Source organism: Coregonus lavaretus (genome assembly GCF_964263955.1).
Source record: "Coregonus lavaretus genome assembly, chromosome: 19".
Taxonomy (NCBI): Eukaryota; Metazoa; Chordata; class Actinopteri; order Salmoniformes; family Salmonidae; genus Coregonus; species Coregonus lavaretus.
This window is the reverse complement of record NC_140006.1, coordinates 8,802,817-8,824,018: the sequence shown is the minus strand read 5'-3', so window position 1 is coordinate 8,824,018 and position 21,202 is coordinate 8,802,817. Positions and strand designations below refer to the sequence as shown.

The 21,202-nt window shown below is 43.8% G+C and overlaps 1 protein-coding gene across 1 annotated transcript in view; it reads left to right on the top strand.

The window, feature by feature from the left end:
* Positions 1–20,894, top strand: part of LOC311146148 (cullin-3-like) — a 25,577-nt gene extending 4,683 nt beyond the window's left edge. The window contains exons 2-16 of the mRNA XM_084182629.1: positions 3,790–3,987; positions 5,547–5,660; positions 6,530–6,690; positions 7,244–7,358; positions 7,849–8,077; positions 12,794–12,939; positions 13,263–13,439; positions 13,705–13,875; positions 15,272–15,379; positions 15,674–15,798; positions 15,956–16,052; positions 16,196–16,330; positions 16,601–16,787; positions 17,046–17,191; positions 20,315–20,894. Coding sequence (XP_084038755.1) covers positions 3,790–3,987; positions 5,547–5,660; positions 6,530–6,690; positions 7,244–7,358; positions 7,849–8,077; positions 12,794–12,939; positions 13,263–13,439; positions 13,705–13,875; positions 15,272–15,379; positions 15,674–15,798; positions 15,956–16,052; positions 16,196–16,330; positions 16,601–16,787; positions 17,046–17,191; positions 20,315–20,446 — 2,241 coding nt within the window. The 3' untranslated portion in view covers positions 20,447–20,894. The remainder of the gene's footprint in view (positions 1–3,789; positions 3,988–5,546; positions 5,661–6,529; positions 6,691–7,243; positions 7,359–7,848; positions 8,078–12,793; positions 12,940–13,262; positions 13,440–13,704; positions 13,876–15,271; positions 15,380–15,673; positions 15,799–15,955; positions 16,053–16,195; positions 16,331–16,600; positions 16,788–17,045; positions 17,192–20,314) is intronic.
* The last annotated feature ends 308 nt before the right edge of the window (positions 20,895–21,202 follow it).

Sequence of the window (21,202 nt, the reverse complement as noted above, 5' to 3'; positions counted from 1 at the left end):
AATAGTATTTTTCCTTTGCCCATTTGTCAAAGTTTATTAGGTGTTTTTTGGAGATGTGACTATTTATAGACATTTAAAATTAGGCCTGCTATGTTGCAGAACTAGCTAAACATGGAGAACTGTGCTGGAGTAGTCTTTTTTGTTGTGTTGAGAGGAGCCCCACATTGTTGGATGCCAGAATTTGGCTGCATGTGTGAAGGAATGACATTGCAGTCAGGGCCCTGGGCTTAGCAGAAGTGTACTCCATCTCAGTCCCTGAATATCTCGCTCTCTCTCTCTGTTTATCGCGGTCCTTTACACACACACACACACACACACACACACACACACACACACACACACACACACACACAGTGTTACACTCTGACAGCTTGAATGCTGCAGGAATAACAGCGGCAGGGTGGCCATGTGAGTGCTTGTGTGACCACACACTCAGTCTGTGTGGACATGGACATGTAGCCAGGGTATGGGAAATGCAGTTTTTGCCTGCCTGCATACGTGCAGCTAGTCTGGCTGACGCGAGCCACGTGACTTAAAGCACATTGAGAGCTGTGACCACAGCATCAAAGAGCCATTCCAGACTCAGAAGTCCGGAGGACTTTGAGAGTTAGGTGTTAGCCAGACTAACCTGCCACAGCCCCACTGAGAATAATAACTGAGTATGAGGATAAGGCCTAGTTTAGAAGTAGGGAGAAGCTTTTCACCTTACACAACTGCTTGGCCCCCAGTTTATTACTGGCACATTAGAACTTGCAAATGTAGGCCCACCAAAGTGCTCCTTTCAGTGTAGTGTGTGTGTCTAGGGCCTATGTCAGGGATCATCAACTAGATTCAGCGGATGGTCAGGGGGCCGGACCATAATGACAAATAATTTTGTAGAATGCAAGTTGACTGCAATTAGCCCAAACCGATATAAACTCAGCAAAAATAGAAACGTCCTCACTGTCAACTGCGTTTATTTTCAGCAAACTTAACATGTGTAAATATTTGTATGAACATAAGATTCAATAACAGAGACATAAACTGAACAAGTTCCACAGACATGTGACTAACAGAAATTGAATAATGTGTCCCTGAACAAAGGGGGGGTCAAAATCAAAAGTAACAGTCAGTATCTGGTGTGGCCACCAGCTGCATTAAGTACTGCAGTGCATCTCCTCTTCATGGACTGCACCAGATTTGCCAGTTCTTGCTGTGAGATGTTACCCCACTCTTCCACCAAGGCACCTGCAAGTTCCCGGACATTTCTGGGGGGAATGGCCCTAGCCCTCACCCTCTGATCCAACAGGTCCCAGACGTGCTCAATGGGATTGAGATCCGGGCTCTTCGCTGGCCATGGCAGAACACTGACATTCCTGTCTTGCAGGAAATCACACACAGAACGAGCAGTATGGCTGGTGGCATTGTCATGCTGCAGGGTCATGTCAGGATGAGCCTGCAGGAAGGGTACCACATGAGGGAGGAGGATGTCTTCCATGTAACGCACAGCATTGAGATTGCCTGCAATGACAACCAGCTCAGTCCGATGATGCTGTGACACACCGCCCCAGACCATGACGGACCCTCCACCTCCAAATCGATCCCGCTCCAGAGTACAGGCCTCGGTGTAACGCTCATTCCTTCGACGATAAACTTGAATCTGACCATCACCCCTGGTGAGACAAAACCGCGACTCGTCAGTGAAGAGCACTTTTTTCCAGTCCTGTCTGGTCCAGCGACGGTGGGTTTGTGCCCATAGGCGACGTTGTTGCCGGTGATGTCTGGTGAGGACCTGCCTTACAACAGGCCTACAAGCCCTCAGTCCAGCCTCTCTCAGCCTATTGCGGACAGTCTGAGCACTGATGGAGGGATTGTGCGTTCCTGTTGTAACTCGGGCAGTTGTTGTTGCCATCCTGTACCTGTCCCGCAGGTGTGATGTTCAGATGTACTGATCCTGTGCAGGTGTTGTTACACGTGGTCTGCCACTGCGAGGATGGTCAGCTGTCCGTCCTGTCTCCCTGTAGCGCTGTCTTAGGCGTCTCACAGTGCAATGTATTGCCCTGGCCACATCTGCAGTCTTCATGCCTCCTTGCAGCATGCCTAAGGCACATTCACGCAGATGAGCAGGGACCCTGGTCATCTTTTGTTGTTTTTCAGAGTCCGTAGAAAGGCTTCTTTAGTGCCTACGTTTTCGTAACTGTGACCTTAATTGCCTACCGTCTGTAAGCTGTTAGTGTCTTAACGACCGTTCCACGGGTGCATGTTCATTAATTGTTTATGGTTCATTGAACAAGCATGGGAAACAGTGTTTAAACCCTTTACAATGAAGATCTGTGAAGTTATTTGGATTTTTACAAATTATCTTTGGAAGACAGGGTCCTGAAAAAGGGACGTTTCTTTTTTTGCTGAGTTTGACTACAACATAATAATTTCAACCCTTGCTTACATTTGTATACAATCACATATACTGAGTATACAAAACATTAAGAACACCTGCTCTTTCCATGACAGACTGACCAAGTGAAAACTATGATCCCTTATTGATGTCACTTGTTAAATCCACTTCAATCAGTGTAGATGAAGGGTTAAAGAAGGATTTGTTTTAGTCCATGCCCCGACAAATTGAAGCTGTTCTGAGGGTAAAGGGTGAGGGTGGGGTGGGGGGGTGGCTTGCATGCCTGTACAGGCTGTGACTCAGACTGCTGTGAAAAACAGGTAACTTTTTTTAGGCAGTTTTTCCCCTTGGCACTTATTGGAGCATCCTGTTTACCCCTCAGTTCAGTTGTTGGCCCAAAAATAATGGGACGGATTATATAGTTACTTTCTGAAGGGGAGGCACTCAGTGTGGAGGAATGACTTGATGGAATGGCCCTCTCTCTTTTTAAACTCTGACTCAGGCTATTTCTCTTTCTGTCTCCCCCCCCCCACCCCCACCCCCATTACTCCTCATGTGTCAAAGTGTGAGTTGAACAGCCATCTCCGGTAGACAAACAATGAAGTCAAAGTTATAACCTCCAGCCCTAGCCTCTAGTAGGTGTATAGTTGTGGCTGGAGTTCTTCTGCACCTACCTAACTATTAAATGACATGACACTTTTCCCGAACACATTCTCTGCTGAATTATGTGTTTATGCGGGCAGGCTAGCATAACAACTCCACTGGTTTGTTGTAGTGATGGAGCATCTCTGCATTAATGTTATAGCTTATTATAATTTTCATGTAGGCTAATGCATACAAATATTTAACTTCCTGCTGTGTACATTCTGCTATTGATAATTTCCAATACAAAAAAACCCCGCCTAGGCTTACATCATGCTATTTGTATTTAACTTCTCGTGTGTTGTACCATCACAACCTACACAAAATGCCTAATACAAATGTTTTGACCACAATTAGCCTAGTCACTTGATTTTCTATTGCAACAACCTTTAATTACTCTCTCTCTTTCTCTACCAATGAGCAACACCGACATCCCTAATTATAGGCGAATGGCGTTGTTTGTTTTAAATGTGTCCAGACAAGGTTTGCTCCAACTGCCACGATTAAGTCATTGTGAAGTCAAAATGGGCTGTTTTTTGTTTTTTCCCCTGTTATTGTCACTCAATCAAGTTTTAGGCGCAAGCCCATCTTGTGGGTGATTTGTTGATCACAGTCTTACTTGAACACCTTTTTATGAGACATGTCTCATCTGTGCAGATTTGCAGCACGAGGAAACAACACTTTGTAAGAATGAACAGACACAGGTGAAAAGGGTTGAACTTTTCTGTTATAATTTTCTCCGTCATTGTGTCCTACTGCTATCTCTCCCCTAGATGACAATGGATGAGAAGTATGTCAACAACATCTGGGACCTCCTGAAGAATGCTATCCAGGAGATCCAGAGGAAGAACAACAGCGGGCTGAGCTTCGAGGAGCTCTACAGGAATGCCTACACCATGGTGCTGCACAAGCACGGCGAGAAGCTCTACACGGGCCTGCGCGAGGTCGTCACCGAGCACCTCATCAACAAAGTAAAAGACTACGCTTCCCACAATGCACTACTGTATTTATCTTATAGAAAGCATTTCCCATAATACGCTATGAAAGTAACCCCCCGCCCCCCCTCCATGTAGCTTATCAAGTTTTTTCGTTATTTTGAATGGTCTTCAAGTGCAATTGAAGCACACAATTGAAGATCTTCATAAAAGGTGTCTGGTAGAAGTAAATTAATCCACAAACAGGAATATAATTTGTATATCTTAAAGGGATACTTCGGGATTTTGGCCCTTTATCTACTTCCCCAGAGTCAGATGAACTCGTGGATGCCATTTTTATGTCTCTGCGTACAGTTTGAAGGAAGTTGCTAACTAACGCTAGGGCAATTGCTAACTAGCATTAGCGCAATGACAGGAAGTCTATGGGTATCTGCTAGCACTCTTGCAGATACCCATATACTTAGTCATTGTGCTAACGCTAGTTAGCGTTGGCTCGCAAAACTACCTCTAACTTCCTTCTTACTTGACACAAAAATGGTATCCACAAGTTCATCTGACTCTGGGGAAGTAGATTGCCAAAATCCCAAAGTCTCCCTTTAAATGACTGTGTTTTCATGAATTTGATTATACAATCTTGAATCCCATTCAAAACAGTATGGGACTTGATACGGAAGTAAAGCGGAAGAGGGTGGTCACTTTCCTAGCGAATTAGGCCCAGTGTTTTTCCTGGTTACGTGACCTGACAAATACTAGGGCCCAGTGTTTTTCCTGGTTACGTGACCTGACAAATACTAGGGCCCAGTGTTTTTCCTGGTTACGTGACCTGACAAATACTAGGGCCCAGTGTTTTTCCTGGTTACGTGACCTGACAAATACTAGGGCCCAGTGTTTTTCCTGGTTACGTGACCTGACAAATACTAGGGCCCAGTATTTTTCCTGTTCAGGTCATGTGGTCGAGAAACTCCTGGTAGTACTTGTAATGTTCACCCTTTTTAAAGCACACAATTTGATATGCAAAATCAGTGGTGAGCCTGTACACACACCACAGTGCAATCCAGTTAGCAAATTAAGTACAGCGAAACTCCCCTGATCGAATAAAAGATAGATGGATGATGGATCAGAGCCATATAGCCTACATGAGAACTGACCACACTCGAAACCAAACAGACAAACTTGATCAAACTCTCTCTTGATCCATTAGTATAGCTGTAGCATTGTATTCTGTCTGGGGGGCTAATTCCTATGCACCTTGTTTTGCATCCATCCAAGTATGAACCACCCGCTGGTTGCATTGGAACTTTGCATTTAGCGTCGCCTCCTCTCATGAATATAACATTTAGCATACAGCCAGATAGCTGGGGTCATTACCTGTATGTCCACATGTTGTCAGTCCCCAGCTGTGCCAACACAGAGCCCAGGGTGGAAGTTGCCCATAGGCACAGATCTAGGATAAGTTCATCCACCTTCAATCCTAACCTTTACCATTATGGTGGAAACTCAAAAATGGACTTTAGATCAGTGTCTACAGGCAACTTCAACATAGTCTCAGCAAAGATATAGCTTCTGTCGTTATCAATACTTATGTCTTTCCACAGGTACGGGAAGATGTCCTCAACTCATTAAACAATAACTTTCTGCAGACATTGAATCAAGCGTGGAACGATCACCAGACTGCAATGGTCATGATCAGAGACATCCTCATGTACATGGTAGGTGGCCTGCTTTCTGTCTTATCGTATGGTTATTTAACGATTGAAGAACAACCGTTTTGTTGTGAGACTGAATTGGAGTGTCCATGCCAACCATACCAAGAAGCAAAACCACAGTCTGTATAGCGGGAATATGCTTGAAAATATGCATGATTTGAATGAATCTGCGGAATTCCTGAATTCTAGTCCTGAGTGATTCTGAAGATATTTAAAACCTCAGATAGGCCTAATCAGTACTATTGCTTCTCTAGAAAGCTGTCTTGAGTATTTCCTTGAAGTGTAAATAATAGTTTCCTCTTATGAGGTCATGACCCTGGCAGACTCTCCTCACCTACATCTCATGGCGGGCGGGAGGCCGGGGACTGGGCAGGCTCAGCCTTCTAGTAGCTGTTTGCCCTGGGCAGAACAAAGAGCTACTGTTGTTTTATCTATCCAGTTTGAGAATTCTGCTTCATTTACTGTAGCAGTACGGCCGTGTGGGGGTGTGTGTGTGTGTGTTTACTGTGTGAGAGCGCACGCGCCTTGGAGGTGGAGGGACATGAGCCGCAATGACACAGCCGCAATTGAGACTGCAGAGTTCTCTAAGGGAATTATTTTGTTTCTCTTTCTCTCATGTATACAGACGAGTATAGATTTGTATTGGTTAGTCTGACCAAGCTGACCTGCCTATCCTGTATCATATATGGCTTTTCAATGCCGAAAATAAGACATTCTGCTGATTCCTTCATCTCTCCCCCTTACCCCTGCATGAACTTTTCATTTGCGTAAAGTAAGCTCTACGTAACTGAAAATAATTTGCTCCTTGGAGGACAAAATATTCAAATGTGTTCTATTCTAACTGATCTCTAATGTGGTGTTCTCCACTCCAGGACCGGGTGTACGTACAGCAGAACAACGTGGAGAACGTGTACAACCTGGGCCTGATCATCTTCAGAGACCAGGTGGTGCGCTACGGCTGCATCCGAGACCACCTCCGCCAGACCCTGCTGGACATGATCGCACGGGAGAGGAAGGGAGAGGTGGTGGATAGGTAAGGACTGTTCTGGGATATGTCTAACAAAAGAAAGACCTGGCTCTCTATTCACAAATTGTCCGAGTATGAGTGCTGATCTAGGATCAGTTTTGCCTTACAGATTATATTGAGGAAGACGGGGGGGACCTGATCCTAGATCAGCACTCCTACTCAATGCTTTGTGAATACAGGTCCTGCTACTGTTTACCAGGTCGTGGCTATTTGGTGAGGCTGGTGTATGAAGGTCATGTGCTGGGTGACAATGGCTGGCTGTGTGATGGAAGGTTTATGCTTTAAAACGGCTCCATATGTTTCTTTGGCTGTTTAGTATGTAGGCCTATGATAAGGGCGGTAGCATAACCTATTCACAGAGCACTGACCTTGTTTGTATGCTCTCAACTTGGGAGATACACAGCCGAGCCTAATACATGAATACCCACACCATGACCACTCTGGCATATGGTTTTTACTCTGTGGTTGTTGTCAATGTGATCTCTTTTGAAGAATCTGTGGTTGTGTAAGGAGTCATAAAACTCAAAATCCTTACCATATGGTTTTTATTCATGTACAGGGGAGCGATCAGGAACGCCTGTCAGATGCTGATGATTCTCGGCCTGGAGGGCAGGACTGTGTACGAGGAAGACTTTGAGGCCCCCTTCTTAGAAATGTCTGCAGAATTCTTCCAGGTAGGTTGGGCAACATGTCACTTTTTATTTTATATTTTTGTGATTGGACAAATCTGCTAAGATTGTTTGTTATGGATGCTAAAAGAAAACAACTTAACCAAGCTATTACAAAACGTTAAGATGCATTAAATAAGTAGCGCTTCCCACTATCCTCACCCTAAATAGCAATTTTCCAACATTTAGGTGTGACATCTTTGTTTGTGGTCATGCAAATCTTGATGGCCTAATGATGCTTCCTTTTCACACTGACTACATTTTTTTGCGGGCTTAGTCATTTTGATAGCCTGGGAGATGATTTCCTTCTTTTCTGACATTTATCTGGGATTCATGTTGGAACTGCCCTATTCCCTTGTAAAAACTCTGATTTTCCTGCTTTTCTATGTTGCCCTGATCACATAAGTTTCAACTTCCATTCTGTCTTCTAAGAGTGGCTGAATAACCCCAACAACATGATCCTCAAACATGCTCTGCTAATCTATCCCCTCTTTAGATGGAGAGCCAGAAGTTCCTAGCGGAGAACAGTGCCAGTGTGTACATCAAGAAGGTGGAGGCCAGGATCAACGAGGAGATAGAGCGGGTGTTGCACTGCCTGGATAAATCCACGGAGGAGCCCATCGTCAAGGTGGTTGAGCGGGAACTCATCTCCAAACACATGAAGACCATCGTGGAGATGGAGAACTCTGGCCTGGTCCACATGCTCAAGAACGGCAAGACGGAAGGTAAACAAGGAAAATGTGCTTGTTTTACAGGCATCAGATTAAGATGGATTAAGATTGAATTGCGTTATAATCCAGACTAATGAGAACTTTACGTGTGGTGAAATATTTCTGGAGACCTGGGCCCATTTGCAAAAAGCGTCTCAATGTAGAACTGCTGATCTGGATCAGTTTCTCCTGTCAATATCATCTTATTCATTATGATCTAAAAGTGAAAATGTATCCTATATCAGCATTGCTACTCTGAGACTTTGTGAATATGGACCCTGGGCTGAGGGTGATCTTAATTCTAAAAGATTGAGTCAGGACATGGGCATGTTATCCAATAGTATTGCACGGTATACCGGTATCACGGTACCGAAACATGATACCAATATTTTAGCAACTAGTCTCTTGTATGCGCCAGTCCAATTACGTCCACTTCACTTTCACTTGTATTAGCTGTAATCCACCAGCCGCATCCCCTTCCGCCCTCACTCATCTGCTTCTCAGTCCTGTCTTCCTGCGCATCTATTCCTCCATCAGTTTTTTAAATATAATTTAGCCGTGATGGCGAACGGGATGCAGACCCTGATGAGTCTTCTGGCGTTACATTTGTAACTGTACTACATTGGAGCAGTGCGCAGAGTGACCAAAGTCATCGCCTGGTATAAACAAGAGCATTTTACATTATATTTTAGTCATTTAGCAGACGCTCTTATCCAGAGCGACTTACAGTTAGTGAGTGCATACATTATTATTTTTATTTTTCATACTGGCCCCCCGTGGGAATCAAACCCACAACCCTGGCGTTGCAAACGCCATGCTCTACCAACTGAGCTACATCCCTGCCGGCCATTCCCTCCCCTACCCTGGACGACGCTGGGCCAATTGTGCGCCGCCCCATGGGTCTCCCGGTCGCGGCCGGCTACGACAGAGCCTGGATTCGAACCAGGATCTCTAGTGGCACAGCTAACACTGTTAGACCACTGCGCCACTCGGGAGGCAGTCTGAGTAGGCTTTGCAATTGCACGTTTGCTGTCACGCATCCTCTGAGTGACCGAGAGGAACATGGAGCACAGCTTCGTGACCGGCATGCTTGCATCTTTACAGCAAAGAAAACATGTCTCTATGGCAAACGTAAAAATAAAAAAAACATATTACCGAAGCTACCTTTTATCTTCCTGCATGATTTGGCATGGATTTGATATAATTTAACAAACCACGTCTCGGGCCGTTTTAAACTAATCTCGGGTCGCTAATTATTGGTTTGATAACAAACAACAATGCTCAGTCATGTTCCATAGCTAGCTAAAAAGCTGCTAGCTTGACAGTAGGTCTAGGCAAATTTGATTGGCACAGGAAGAAAGGAAAAGGGTCTGCTACTCATGAGATGTGCTTCAAAGGTAGGATTCATATAGGCCTAATGTAAGCCTAAACAATTGTGTTTGGTGCCTAACGTTTTTAAAGTTGGGAGTAGTGTATGTGCTTGTAGGAGAGCGAGAGTGGTGTGTTTGAGAGATAGAAAGACAGTGTGTGAGGCAGTGTTTCCACTGCAGTAATTTAGCTGTGGCGCTGCGCCACAGCAAAATCATTGCCGCCACGCCCCAAAAATGTTTCTGCAGTCGCACTTTGAAGATGCTAGAACAGTCCACATTTTGCTTTTCCTTTGCAAACAAAACGAGTAATGAATAGAAAAATCAGACATCCCCATAGTAGAATAGTTTATCTATTTAAGGCATTTTGATTTTCAAAACATACTCAGTACCCTGATTTGTTATGGGTATTTCCTGACCAGGAAAAAGTAAGGACTAAAAGTCTAAAATCGAAGGCGTTTGAAATAGTAACATGGGTAACTACCCCCATAAGCATTGAAGCTAATGTTCCAGACCACTCTTTTTAGGGCATCCCCAAGAGTTGACATGTAAACCACTTTGACTCCAATAGGATCTGTGTATATGTTATTGTAAAGCGTGCTGTGATTTTTAATTCCACTTTAAATAAAGTCCACATTTGCTTTTTATTTGCAAACAAAACAAGTTATAAATAGAAAAATCTGACAATCCCATAGCAGAATAGTTCATCTATTTACCTAGTTGGCTTGTTTGTTCTATGCGAGATAAATATTCCTCTCGAGGCGCATTCAAGTTGCGAGCGCCATAGGGAGGGAAACATGCATTCTGACATGGCGGGGAAAACAAGTTTTAATGGCCTTTGTTAAAAAGAGGGTAATCTGCACCATTTTAAACCGAGTTTTTAGCAGCGGCATGGTTAAGCACATTACCACTCCGCAGTTCTCTGTGAGTTCATAGGGGAGAGTGGGGCTAAATGTAACACGGTCAATGACCGAGACAGATTACTTTTTTAGTTGAGCAAGAGTGGTGGCAACCAGGGAAAGTGTTGGGGGGGTTACATTAAGTGGTTTCTGTGAGAAGCGCAGGCAGGGGGTGTTTTACCCTATCAGGTAGGCCTACATATATTCACTGTGTTTATGCACACTTTTTGGGACCTAACATTTATCAATACGATGCTAACTAGTTAAAAGATCACATTTGGGATTTAGCTAATGATTAGCCCAATAGGGTAAATGCAGATAGGAAAACCCATTGTTCAGCCTATTTATTTATAGCCAATATGCTGCGTAAGTTGGGCTACAGGTGATCATGCTTATTGTTAATAGCATACCTGATAATATAGACCATGCATCGGCTATATGCATGGGCCTATATGTAAAAATAATTGTAACAAATAATTTTACCAATATGTTATTGGGCTCATTTCTGGAGGTGGAAATTCTATTTTACATGTCAGCTTTATTTTCATTCATTTTGGAGTAGAATGTCCATTCTGAACCCTTCTCCTACAATTTCCGCGGCCCCCGAAATCTAATTAACATAATACAAAAATCCCCATCCATTTCTGTCTGTTTAAACTAGAGATCTGTTTTTTGCATGGGCTGCGTCACAATCCACTGCATCCGCCGATATCGCCCTTCCGCATCTGCGGTGAAAGGTGGCAGAGCTAGAGCGGTGTTTGTCAGACCATGAGACATCCCGAAAAATTGGTCTTCTCAAGAAAACTTCTAAAGCGTCCGAACAGTTTGGCCTACAAAACTATTATGACCACTCAGTGGAAAGGTGAGTCTCTAACGAACACGTACATGCCGGTTGCTCTATGACGCTCACAAGACTTGTCTGAAGGTCCTCAGTACCAGTTTACAAAATGAATGGAAGTATATATGGAGATGGTGTAGTGCCTAAAATAAGGGGATAAATAAATTTACTTTTTTTTTTAAATTCGTATATAGTTTCCCAATCTTATGTCTCAGATATTGGACAGACACTTCAAAACAAACTTTATTTTGATGTTTTAGTTTGATTGTTCCATGTAGTGAATCTGTTATTCAATGCATTTCTATGGTCTAATAGCAGTAATGCCAAATTCAATGTTTCTTCAAATCATTTTATATATATATGTTTTTGATACCTTAAGGGGTCTTTAAAATTAAATCAAATAGCCCCAAAATAGGGTGGAGGGAAACCAAATTCAGCCTCCCCTCCACGACCTTTTCCCCCACCGCTAAACATTTTTTCCAGAGGAAACACTGGTGTGAGGGAAGGACGGAGGGAGACGGTCTGTCTGTGTTAACTGAAAAGTAAAGGTTTCATCTAGTGTTTTCCCCCTTACTGTCACAATGACATGCAGATCGTTATGCATGTATATTCCTTCCTCCAGTCAAATCACAGGTAGGCCTTTGCAAATATGAGCAAATCAGCCATTCTATGCAGTATTCTATTATAGTGTGAAGCTAATTCAATATGTGTTGTATACGATCTGGCCTTAATGGCCATGTACTCTTATCTCCACCTGACACAGCCAGAAGAGGACTGGCCACCCCTCAGAGCCTGGTTCCTCTCTAGGTTTCTTTCTAGGTTCCTGCCTTTCTAGGAAGTTTTTCCTTCATCTGCATTGCTTTGCTGTTTGGGGTTTTAGGCAGGGTTTTTATTTAAGCACTTTGTGACATCTGCTGATGTAAAAAGGACTTTATAAATACATTTGTATTGAGTAGAGGTGTGAATATCGGTATCGTGATACTTGGCCTGATACGTGGCCTGATATCATATCGTTAGTAAAATCTTGGTATCATGACAACACTATTATTCAGAGTTAATCAATTGGTCTCCAGACCTGTCCATAATACTTTTTTGAGGGTCATGGCTTAAAACTTTCCAAGCTTGAAGCATTGGTTATGTTACCTGGTGGGTCACAAAATGCATCCGAAAGCATTAATAGGGGTCATAGTGCAAAAAGCTTTGGAGTATAATATTTGAAACCAGTCAGCCCAGGAAGGTGAAGTGGGTTTGTTGCTGTTGCCAGTGTTAAAACACTCTCTCTATCAGCCTATCTGGTTTCCAGTAGGCCTATATTAAAAAGATAGTGTTTGTTTAATATTGAACATGATCTGGTACAAGTTGACTCTATCAAACACTCTTGATAAATAAGTTCTCACTCACTCACTCAGGCATTTACAGGTTCAGTTCAATTTGCTTCAAATGTATTTATTCAGCTCTGCATGCTCACCTGACAAATTAACTCTGTAACCGTGGCAAAGCCAGACAGAGTTAGACAGACAGTGCTTAAACAATGTAATGTATCGTTGCAATTCTGAGTGTTGTTCTTTGAATTTCCTTCATAACCCATCTATTCTCTCTCCCTCTCCCTCGCTCTCTACTTCTCCAGACCTGGGCTGCATGTACAAGCTGTTCAGCCGTGTGCCTAATGGCTTGAAGACTATGTGTGAGTGTATGAGTTCCTACCTGAGGGAACAGGGCAAGGCTCTGGTGTCAGAGGAGGGAGAGGGCAAGAACCCTGTCGACTACATCCAGGTACGCTGGGGCTAATCTCAAAAATCAAAGATTGTCCGGCATTTTGAAATTCAAAACATACCCATAACGAATCAGGGTACTGAGTATTTCCTGACCAGGAAAACGTAAGGACTAAAAAGTCTAAAATCTAAATTGTTTGAAATAATACCGCGAGTAACTACCCCCATAATCATTGAAGCTAATGTTCCAGACCACTCTTTTTAGGGCATCCCCAAGAGTTGACATGTAAACCACTTCGACTCTAATAGTATATGTTATTGTAAAGTGTGCTGTGATTTTTAAATGCCCTTTAAATAAAGTTGGATTTGATACCCCTCCTATAGGGCCTGTTGGACCTGAAGACGCGGTTCGACCGCTTCCTCCTGGAGTCGTTCAACAACGACCGGCTCTTCAAGCAGACAATCGCCGGAGACTTTGAGTACTTCCTCAACCTAAACTCCCGCTCCCCCGAGTACCTCTCCCTCTTCATCGACGACAAGCTCAAGAAGGGAGTCAAGGGGGTACGTCATTGTAGTGTTTAATCTTCTAAATTTTACATTGCTACACTTCAATGGGATAATCTCATATGGTACCCTATTCTCCACAGTGCACTAGCTTTGGCCAGAAGGAGTGCACTATATGGGTATCATGAAGTGCACCTGTTGCTGCCTTACCACACATCCTTTTTGTATCATTAACATAAAAACATGCTTTTGTACTTTCTGAAAAGGGGAAAAGACTATTCAAACATATCCTAACTCTCTCTGTTTTTGGCATGATCTCCAGCTGACGGAGCAGGAGGTGGAGTCCATCCTGGACAAGGCCATGGTGCTCTTCAGGTTCATGCAGGAGAAGGATGTGTTTGAGAGGTACTATAAACAGCACCTGGCCCGGAGGCTGCTCACCAACAAGAGTGTCTCTGACGACTCCGAGAAGAATATGATCTCCAAGCTGAAGGTGAGGAGAGGGCGAATCAGGTCTGCTGTCAATTACGTTGACATTTTCGATCCAATTGATTTTGTATTAATGCATTTGATTTTAAAGAGCAACTGAATGCAAAATCCAACTTCTCTGGTTGAAAACGGCGTATGTGGCATCGATATTAGTCAAACATTTATTCCAGTGCTAAAATTGACTAAGAAGGGTAAGTAGGATAATTTTGGTCATAAAGTCAGCATATTCCAAAACTGAGTTTTTGTTAGATTTGTGTAACTAAGGTCACCACCACATACATAAGGGCTGGGTTTGGATTACCACCTTGCCCACGAACACAAGATGGTATGCACAGATAAACAGCTGCGCTGATTGCGCTCTATCCAATCCCAGAACCTCCAGATGGGGAGACAGACCTTTCCATTATCCAGCGACTCTGACTTGTTTACATAAGACAAGACGTCGCCAATGTTATGTTGAAAGAACATTTGGCTCTAAGCCCTTTATGGAGTGGCCATTTTGCTGATGTTTGATAGTGATGACTCGAGTCTGCCACTGTTTTGGGAAAATTTGAATTGAGACGATGCGCATGTATTCCAACATTCTAAACCCATTCGTGAGCATCTTGTCCCTCCTCGAGCAGTTTTGTAACATGATTCGCTATGTCAGACAGACGCACACTCTGGTAATAGATAGTGAGAAAGTTGTAAAGAACTACACAGCACCAAAGCACACCCATCGCCACCTGCCAGTGACTTGATGAGCTGATTTGTCTGTGGCCTGCCTGCTCGATGTGCCGGCTAGCTACTACTAGCTAGCTTCATTGACAAACACAGGGATGGAACTTAGCTAGCGATTTTGGGCACTGACAAACAGCGTGTAGCTTGTGCTTTATTTACGATAGTTTGACAACTTGCTAATGAAGTTGAGACTCGATACTCATACTGTCTGCAGTGCACTGACATGCACATTTTTTTACTTGAAATTCTGCACCAAACACCTTAGCTAGATGTAAAATTGCTTGACTAAGACATCTGCAAAAACGTCAATTTATTACAGATTTCTTGATTTATCTTAGATCAATTCGGACTATTTTGAGGAAGTGATCGTGGCTATGTTGTTGCTACGGTGTCTCAAGAGGGACAAACACCAGTAACTGCCAGGGTACGCTATGCAAACATAACACACCCACATCGAACCACATCCCCAAGACCCAAATCTCGTTTTTCTTAATGAGCAGCAGAAAAACGTTGAATCGGTGTGTTCAGCCCCCCTTCAATTACATTGTTACTTTTTATTATTAATCAGGAATTTAGGATGTTCTTACATCTTTATCGTAGCCAAACTTGTAGATGTTTGACCTGATCCCATCCCTGAACCAGTATGACTTAGTATGCTGTGTTGTCTCTCCTCTGTGTAGACTGAGTGTGGCTGTCAGTTCACCTCTAAACTGGAAGGGATGTTCAGAGACATGAGCATCTCCAACACCACCATGGACGAGTTCAGACAACACCTACAGTCCACGGGGGTAAGACAGTGTTACAATACTATACCTTTCCACTCACAACACACACCTAATAGTACACATTCTCAACACTCACACCTGATAGTACATAGGCGTCACGCAAAAACACACCTTACAGGTCACGGGTTTAAGATATGATGCATACAATTCCTATTTACATCATAAACGAAAGACTGACATTGATATAAAACATGTCTGATGTTCTCCAGTTTATGTTTAATAAATTCAATCCTGGACTCCTTTTGTGTCTTGGTTCTCCTTTTCATTTTGTGACCGTGTGTCTGCTATTTCCAACAGGTGTGTCTAGGGGGCGTCGACCTCACCGTAAGAGTACTCACTACTGGCTATTGGCCCACACAGTCGGCCACACCCAAGTGCACCATCCCCCCCTCCCCCAGACACGCCTTCGAGGTCTTTAGAAGGTAGGATTCATTCTCTTTTTGCTGTTGTTTTTCCACCTTCAATTACAACAAAACAATAAACTGCATTACAGGCACCTTTAATGCAACTACTAGGTAAACCAATACCTTGGTTGATGAAAAGTATAGTTTGTAACCAGTTATTTACCTCACCCTGCAGGTTCTACTTGGCCAAACACAGCGGCAGACAGTTGACACTGCAGCACCACATGGGCTCAGCAGACCTCAACGCCACCTTTCACGGCCCAATCAAGAAGGTAAAGGGCCCTGCCTGCCACAAATGGATGGAGGGGCTACTCAGAATAACATGAATTGTAGCTTTCCTAAACTGTAAAATGTCAGTTAACTTTTATTACCCTGTCTCACTTTCTCTTTGTCTCTTTCCTCTCTACCGCTACAGGAGGATGGTTCGGAGGTAGGAGTGGGAGGAGCACAGGTGACAGGCTCTAACACCAGGAAACACATACTGCAGGTCTCTACTTTCCAGATGACCATCCTCATGCTCTTCAACAACAGAGAAAAGTCCACCTTCGAGGTAAGAGCCAGACACTTGTATAGGCTTGTCAGTCTCAATCACATGGAAGTGTTAGAAATCACAGATAAAGGTGGGAAGCAGAAAAATGCAATCTTCTATTTCTTCTCCCTTTCACCCTCTCCTCTCCCATCTTTTCTACTGCACTCTCTGCTTCCCTTTATTTCTCCTTCTTTCTCTAATCCTGGATTCTCTATCATCCTCCCCCTTTCTCTCTTCTGCTCCCCCTCTCTCCTTCTCCTCTTCTCCCCCTCCCTCCCTTCTCCACTGTAGGAGATCCAGCAGGAGACAGACATCCCGGAGAGGGAGCTGGTGCGAGCGCTGCAGTCGCTGGCATGCGGGAAGCCAACCCAGCGCGTCCTCACCAAGGAGCCCAAGTCCAAGGAGATCGAGAACGGCCATGTGTTTACAGTCAACGATCAGTTTACCTCAAAGCTGCACAGAGTCAAAATACAGACAGGTGTGTGTAGTCTGGGCCTTAGATGTTAATCCATATTCTGTCGGTCTCTTATTCTAATGAGATTGAATTTCTTAAACTGAAAGCTACCCGGCCGTATCACATTGGTCTCCCACTCTGGTTTGGGGAGCTAAAGGCTTTTTTGCCTGCAGTTAGGCTCAACTTCTTAGCTATTCCTCATTTAACCTCTGGGCATGTTGACCTTTGACTTTGCCCTGATGACCTATACTGAACATGTTGTCTTTGCCTCCCTCCCTCCAGTCGCTGCTAAGCAGGGGGAGTCTGACCCTGAGAGAAAAGAGACGCGGCAGAAGGTAGACGACGACAGGAAGCACGAAATTGAAGCGGCCATCGTCCGCATCATGAAGTCCAGGAAGAAGATGCAGCACAACGTCCTGGTAGCAGAGGTGGGTGTGGTGATTTTTATTTTGATCCACATTAGCTAAATAAACAGCAGCTACTCTTCCTGGGCTCCTCACAAAACATAGAACATGACGAAATACAGAACACTAATGGACATCAACAGCAACACAAATTTAAACTAAGAACAAAGGTCTTAGCATTTTGGTAGCAGAGGTGGGTGTGGTCTTAACTGTCTTAACTTTCTGGACTAAAAAACTAGCTCAATGGAGAATATCCATTAAATGTTTAGTCCCGGATTAGGCTTAATCTGTTTTGGGAAATCCGTCCCTCAGGGTCTGCAGAGAACTCTCTCTGCCTTTAGCTCTACTAGCTCAACTGATTGTCTCAAACGCATTAAGAAGGAAAGACATTCCACAAATTAACTTTTAACAAGGCACACCTGTTAATTGAAATGCATTCCAGGTGACTACCTCATGAAGCTGGTTGAGAGAATGCCAAGAGTGTGTAAAGCTGTCATCAAGGCAAAGGGTGGCTACTACTCTCAAATATAAAATATATTTTGATTTGTTTAACACTTTTTTGGTTACTACATGATTCCATATGTGTTATTTCGTAGTTTTGATGTCTTCACTATTATTCTACAATGTAGAAAATAGTAAAAATAAAGAAAAACCCTGGAATGAGTAGGCGTCCAAACGTTTGACTGGTACTGTATTTAGCAGATGTTATTGTTGGTGTAGCGAAATGCTTGTGTTGCTAGCTCCAACAGTGCAGTAATATCTAACAATTCACAATACACACAAATCTAAAAGTAAAAGAATGGAATTAAGAAATATATAAATATTAGGAAGAGCAATGTCGGAGTGGCATAGACTAAAATACAGTAGAATAGAATACAGTATATCCATATGAGATGGATAAAGCAACAATATGTAAACATTATTAAAGTCACTAGTGTTCCATTATTAAAGTGGCCAGGGATTCCAAGTCTATGTTATATAGGGCAGCAGCCTCTAAGGTGCAGGGTTACGTAACCGGGTGGAAGCCGCCTAGTGATGGCTATTTTAACAGTCGATGGCCTTGAGATAGCTGTTTTTCAGTCTCTCGGTCCCAGCTTTGATGCCCCTGTACTGACCTCGCCTTCTGGATGATAGCAGGGTGAACAGGCAGTGATTTGGGTGGTTGTTGTTATTTTCCTGGCCCTCACCTCCTCCCTGTAGGCTGTCTCGTCATTGTTGGTAATCAGGCCTACTACTGTTGTGTCGTCTTCAAACTTGATGATTGAGTTGGAGGCGTGCTTGGCCACGCAGTCATGGGTGAACAGGGAGTACAGGAGGGGGCTGAGCATGCACCCTTGTGGGGCCCTTGTGTTGAGGATCAGCGAAGTGGAGGTTTTGTTTCCTACCTTCACCACCTGGGGGAGGCCCGTCAGGAAGTCCAGGAGCCAGTTGCACAGGGCGGGATTCAGACACAGGGCCCTGAGCTTAATGATGAGCTTGGAGGGTACTATGGTGTTGAATACTGAGCTATAGTCAATGAACAGCATTCTTACATAGGTATTCCTCTTGTCCAGATGGGATAGGGCAGTGTGCAGTGCGATTGCATCGTCTGTGGATTTATTGGGGCGGTAAGCAAATTGATGTGGGTCTAGGGTGTCAGGTAAGGTGGAGGTGATATGATCCTTAACTAGCCTCTCAAAGCACTTCATGATGACGGAAGTGAATGCTACGGGGCGGTAGTCATTTAGTTCATTTACCTTTGCTCTCTTGGGTACAGGAACAATGGTGGACATCTTGAAGCAAGTGGGGACAGCAGACTGGGATAGGGGGAGATTGAATATGTCCGTAAACACTCCAGCCAGCTGGTCTGCGCATGCTCTGAGGACACGGCTAGGGATGCTGTCTGGGCCGGCAGCCTTGCGAGGGTTAACACGCTTAAAGGTCTTACTCACGTCGGCCACGGAGAAGGAGAGCCCACAGTCCTTGGTAGCGTGCCACGTCGGTGGCACTGTGTTATCTTCAAAGCGGGCGAAGGTGTTTCGCTTGTCCGGAAGCTAGACGTCGGTGTCCGTGACGTGGCTGGTTTTCCCTTTGTAGTCTGTGATTGTCTGTAGACCCTGCCACATACGTCTCGTGTCTGAGCCATATTCCCAGTCACCTTGCCATGGTTAAATGCGGTGGTTCGCGCTTTCAGTTTTACGCGAATGCTGCCATCTACCCACTGTTTGTGGTTTGGGTAGGTTTTAATAGTCACAGTGGGTATAACATCTCCGACACACTTCCTGATGAACTCAGTCACCGTATACGTCGGAAGTTATTCTGAGGCTACCCAGAACATATCCCAGTCCGCGTGATCAAAACAATCTTGAAGCATGGAGTCCGATTGTTCAGACCAGCGTTGAATCGTCCTTTGCACGGGTACTTCCTGTTTGAGTTTCTGCCTATAGGAAGATAGGAGCAAAATGTAGTCGTGATCAGATTTCCCGAAGGGAGGTGCGGGGGAGGGCCTCGTAGGCATTTCGAAAAGCTGAGTAGCAGTGGTCTTTTCTCAGAGCAAGTGCTACAGTCAATGTGTTGGTAGAATTTCGGTAGCGTTTTTCTCATTTGCATTGTTAAAATGCCCAGCTACAATAAATGCGGCCTCAGGATATGTGGTTTTGAGTTTGCATAAAGTCCAGTGCAGGCCCTTGAGGGCCGTCGTGGTATTGGCTTGAGGGGGAATATACACGGCTATGACTATAACCGAAGAGAATTCTCTTGGGAGTTAATACGGTCGGCCATTGATTGAGGTATTCTAGGTCGGGTGAACAAAAGGACTTGAGTTTCTGTATGTTATCACAATCACACCATGAGTAGTTAATCATGAAACATACACACCCGCCTTTCTTCTTCCCAGAGTTCTTTATTCCTGTCTAAGTATTTCAGTGAGTACTTTGAGGCGACTCTTTTAACGTTGAACACGAGTACCAGCTATAATCTCTGTGCTGTTCTTTCACCAATCATGTTATGATTTCTAATTCCTCAGAAGTTGGATATTTCAGCACATGATATTTCAGTGCTTGATATTTCAGCACATATTACAGTATGGGACATTTCAGCACAACCTTTTGAACCAGAGAAACAATAGTGTAGAGTCTAGTAGTGTTATTGTACTTCCTCTCTCCCCAGGTAACCCAGCAGCTGCGGGCCCGGTTCCTCCCCAGCCCCGTGGTCATTAAGAAGCGCATTGAAGGACTTATAGAGAGAGAATACTTGGCACGGACGCCCGAGGACCGAAAAGTCTACACCTACGTTGCATAAGTGGAGGAGAGGAGCGTTGTGGATGAGGAGAGATGGATGGAGGGGTGTTTTTTGGACTGTTCGCATGGACTGGGAAGTTTGTTTTAAAAGATAAATGCTGGGAAGCTGACTCCTCCCTTTACTAAAAATAAAATCCAGAAGTAAATGGCAAAAAGATTACAACAAACAAAATCCATGAAGCGTTGTAGATGATTTTAAATCAGGCCCACTACTCTTGTTCTTACTCCCGGTGAGAACTTCAACATGTATGGATTCCAGCTTCAAGCTTTTCACCGTTTTACCCTTGTAGAGATCAACCTTAAAAAGAATCCCTTGGGAAAGATGTGAATGCACCACATTATTTTTGTTTTTGTTTTCAATACTGTATAAAAATGAGAAAATGAAATATTAAAAAAACAAAACGGCAAATGTGGATTGCTACAAAAATAAATAAAAAATATTGAATATTGAGGCTTTATTTATTACCCACTTTGAAACATGGTAATTTTATGCTGATCCTTCAGGCTTACACTAGCTACAAAATCGTTGAATTCAGACAGATACACAATCTGGGTTCAAGTCCATCAAGTTATTTTATTACCAACGAAAGACATTGAGGACAGGTTAGGGATACTTAAGAGTCAAATGAGAAACCATGAATACTCAAATGAAATTGAAACGTTCAAATTGTAGCGTCAGAATGAGCTACCGACCACCTCAAGGTCTGTGGTCACGTACTGAAGCTTTAAACTTTCTGAACAATAAATAGTGAAAAGT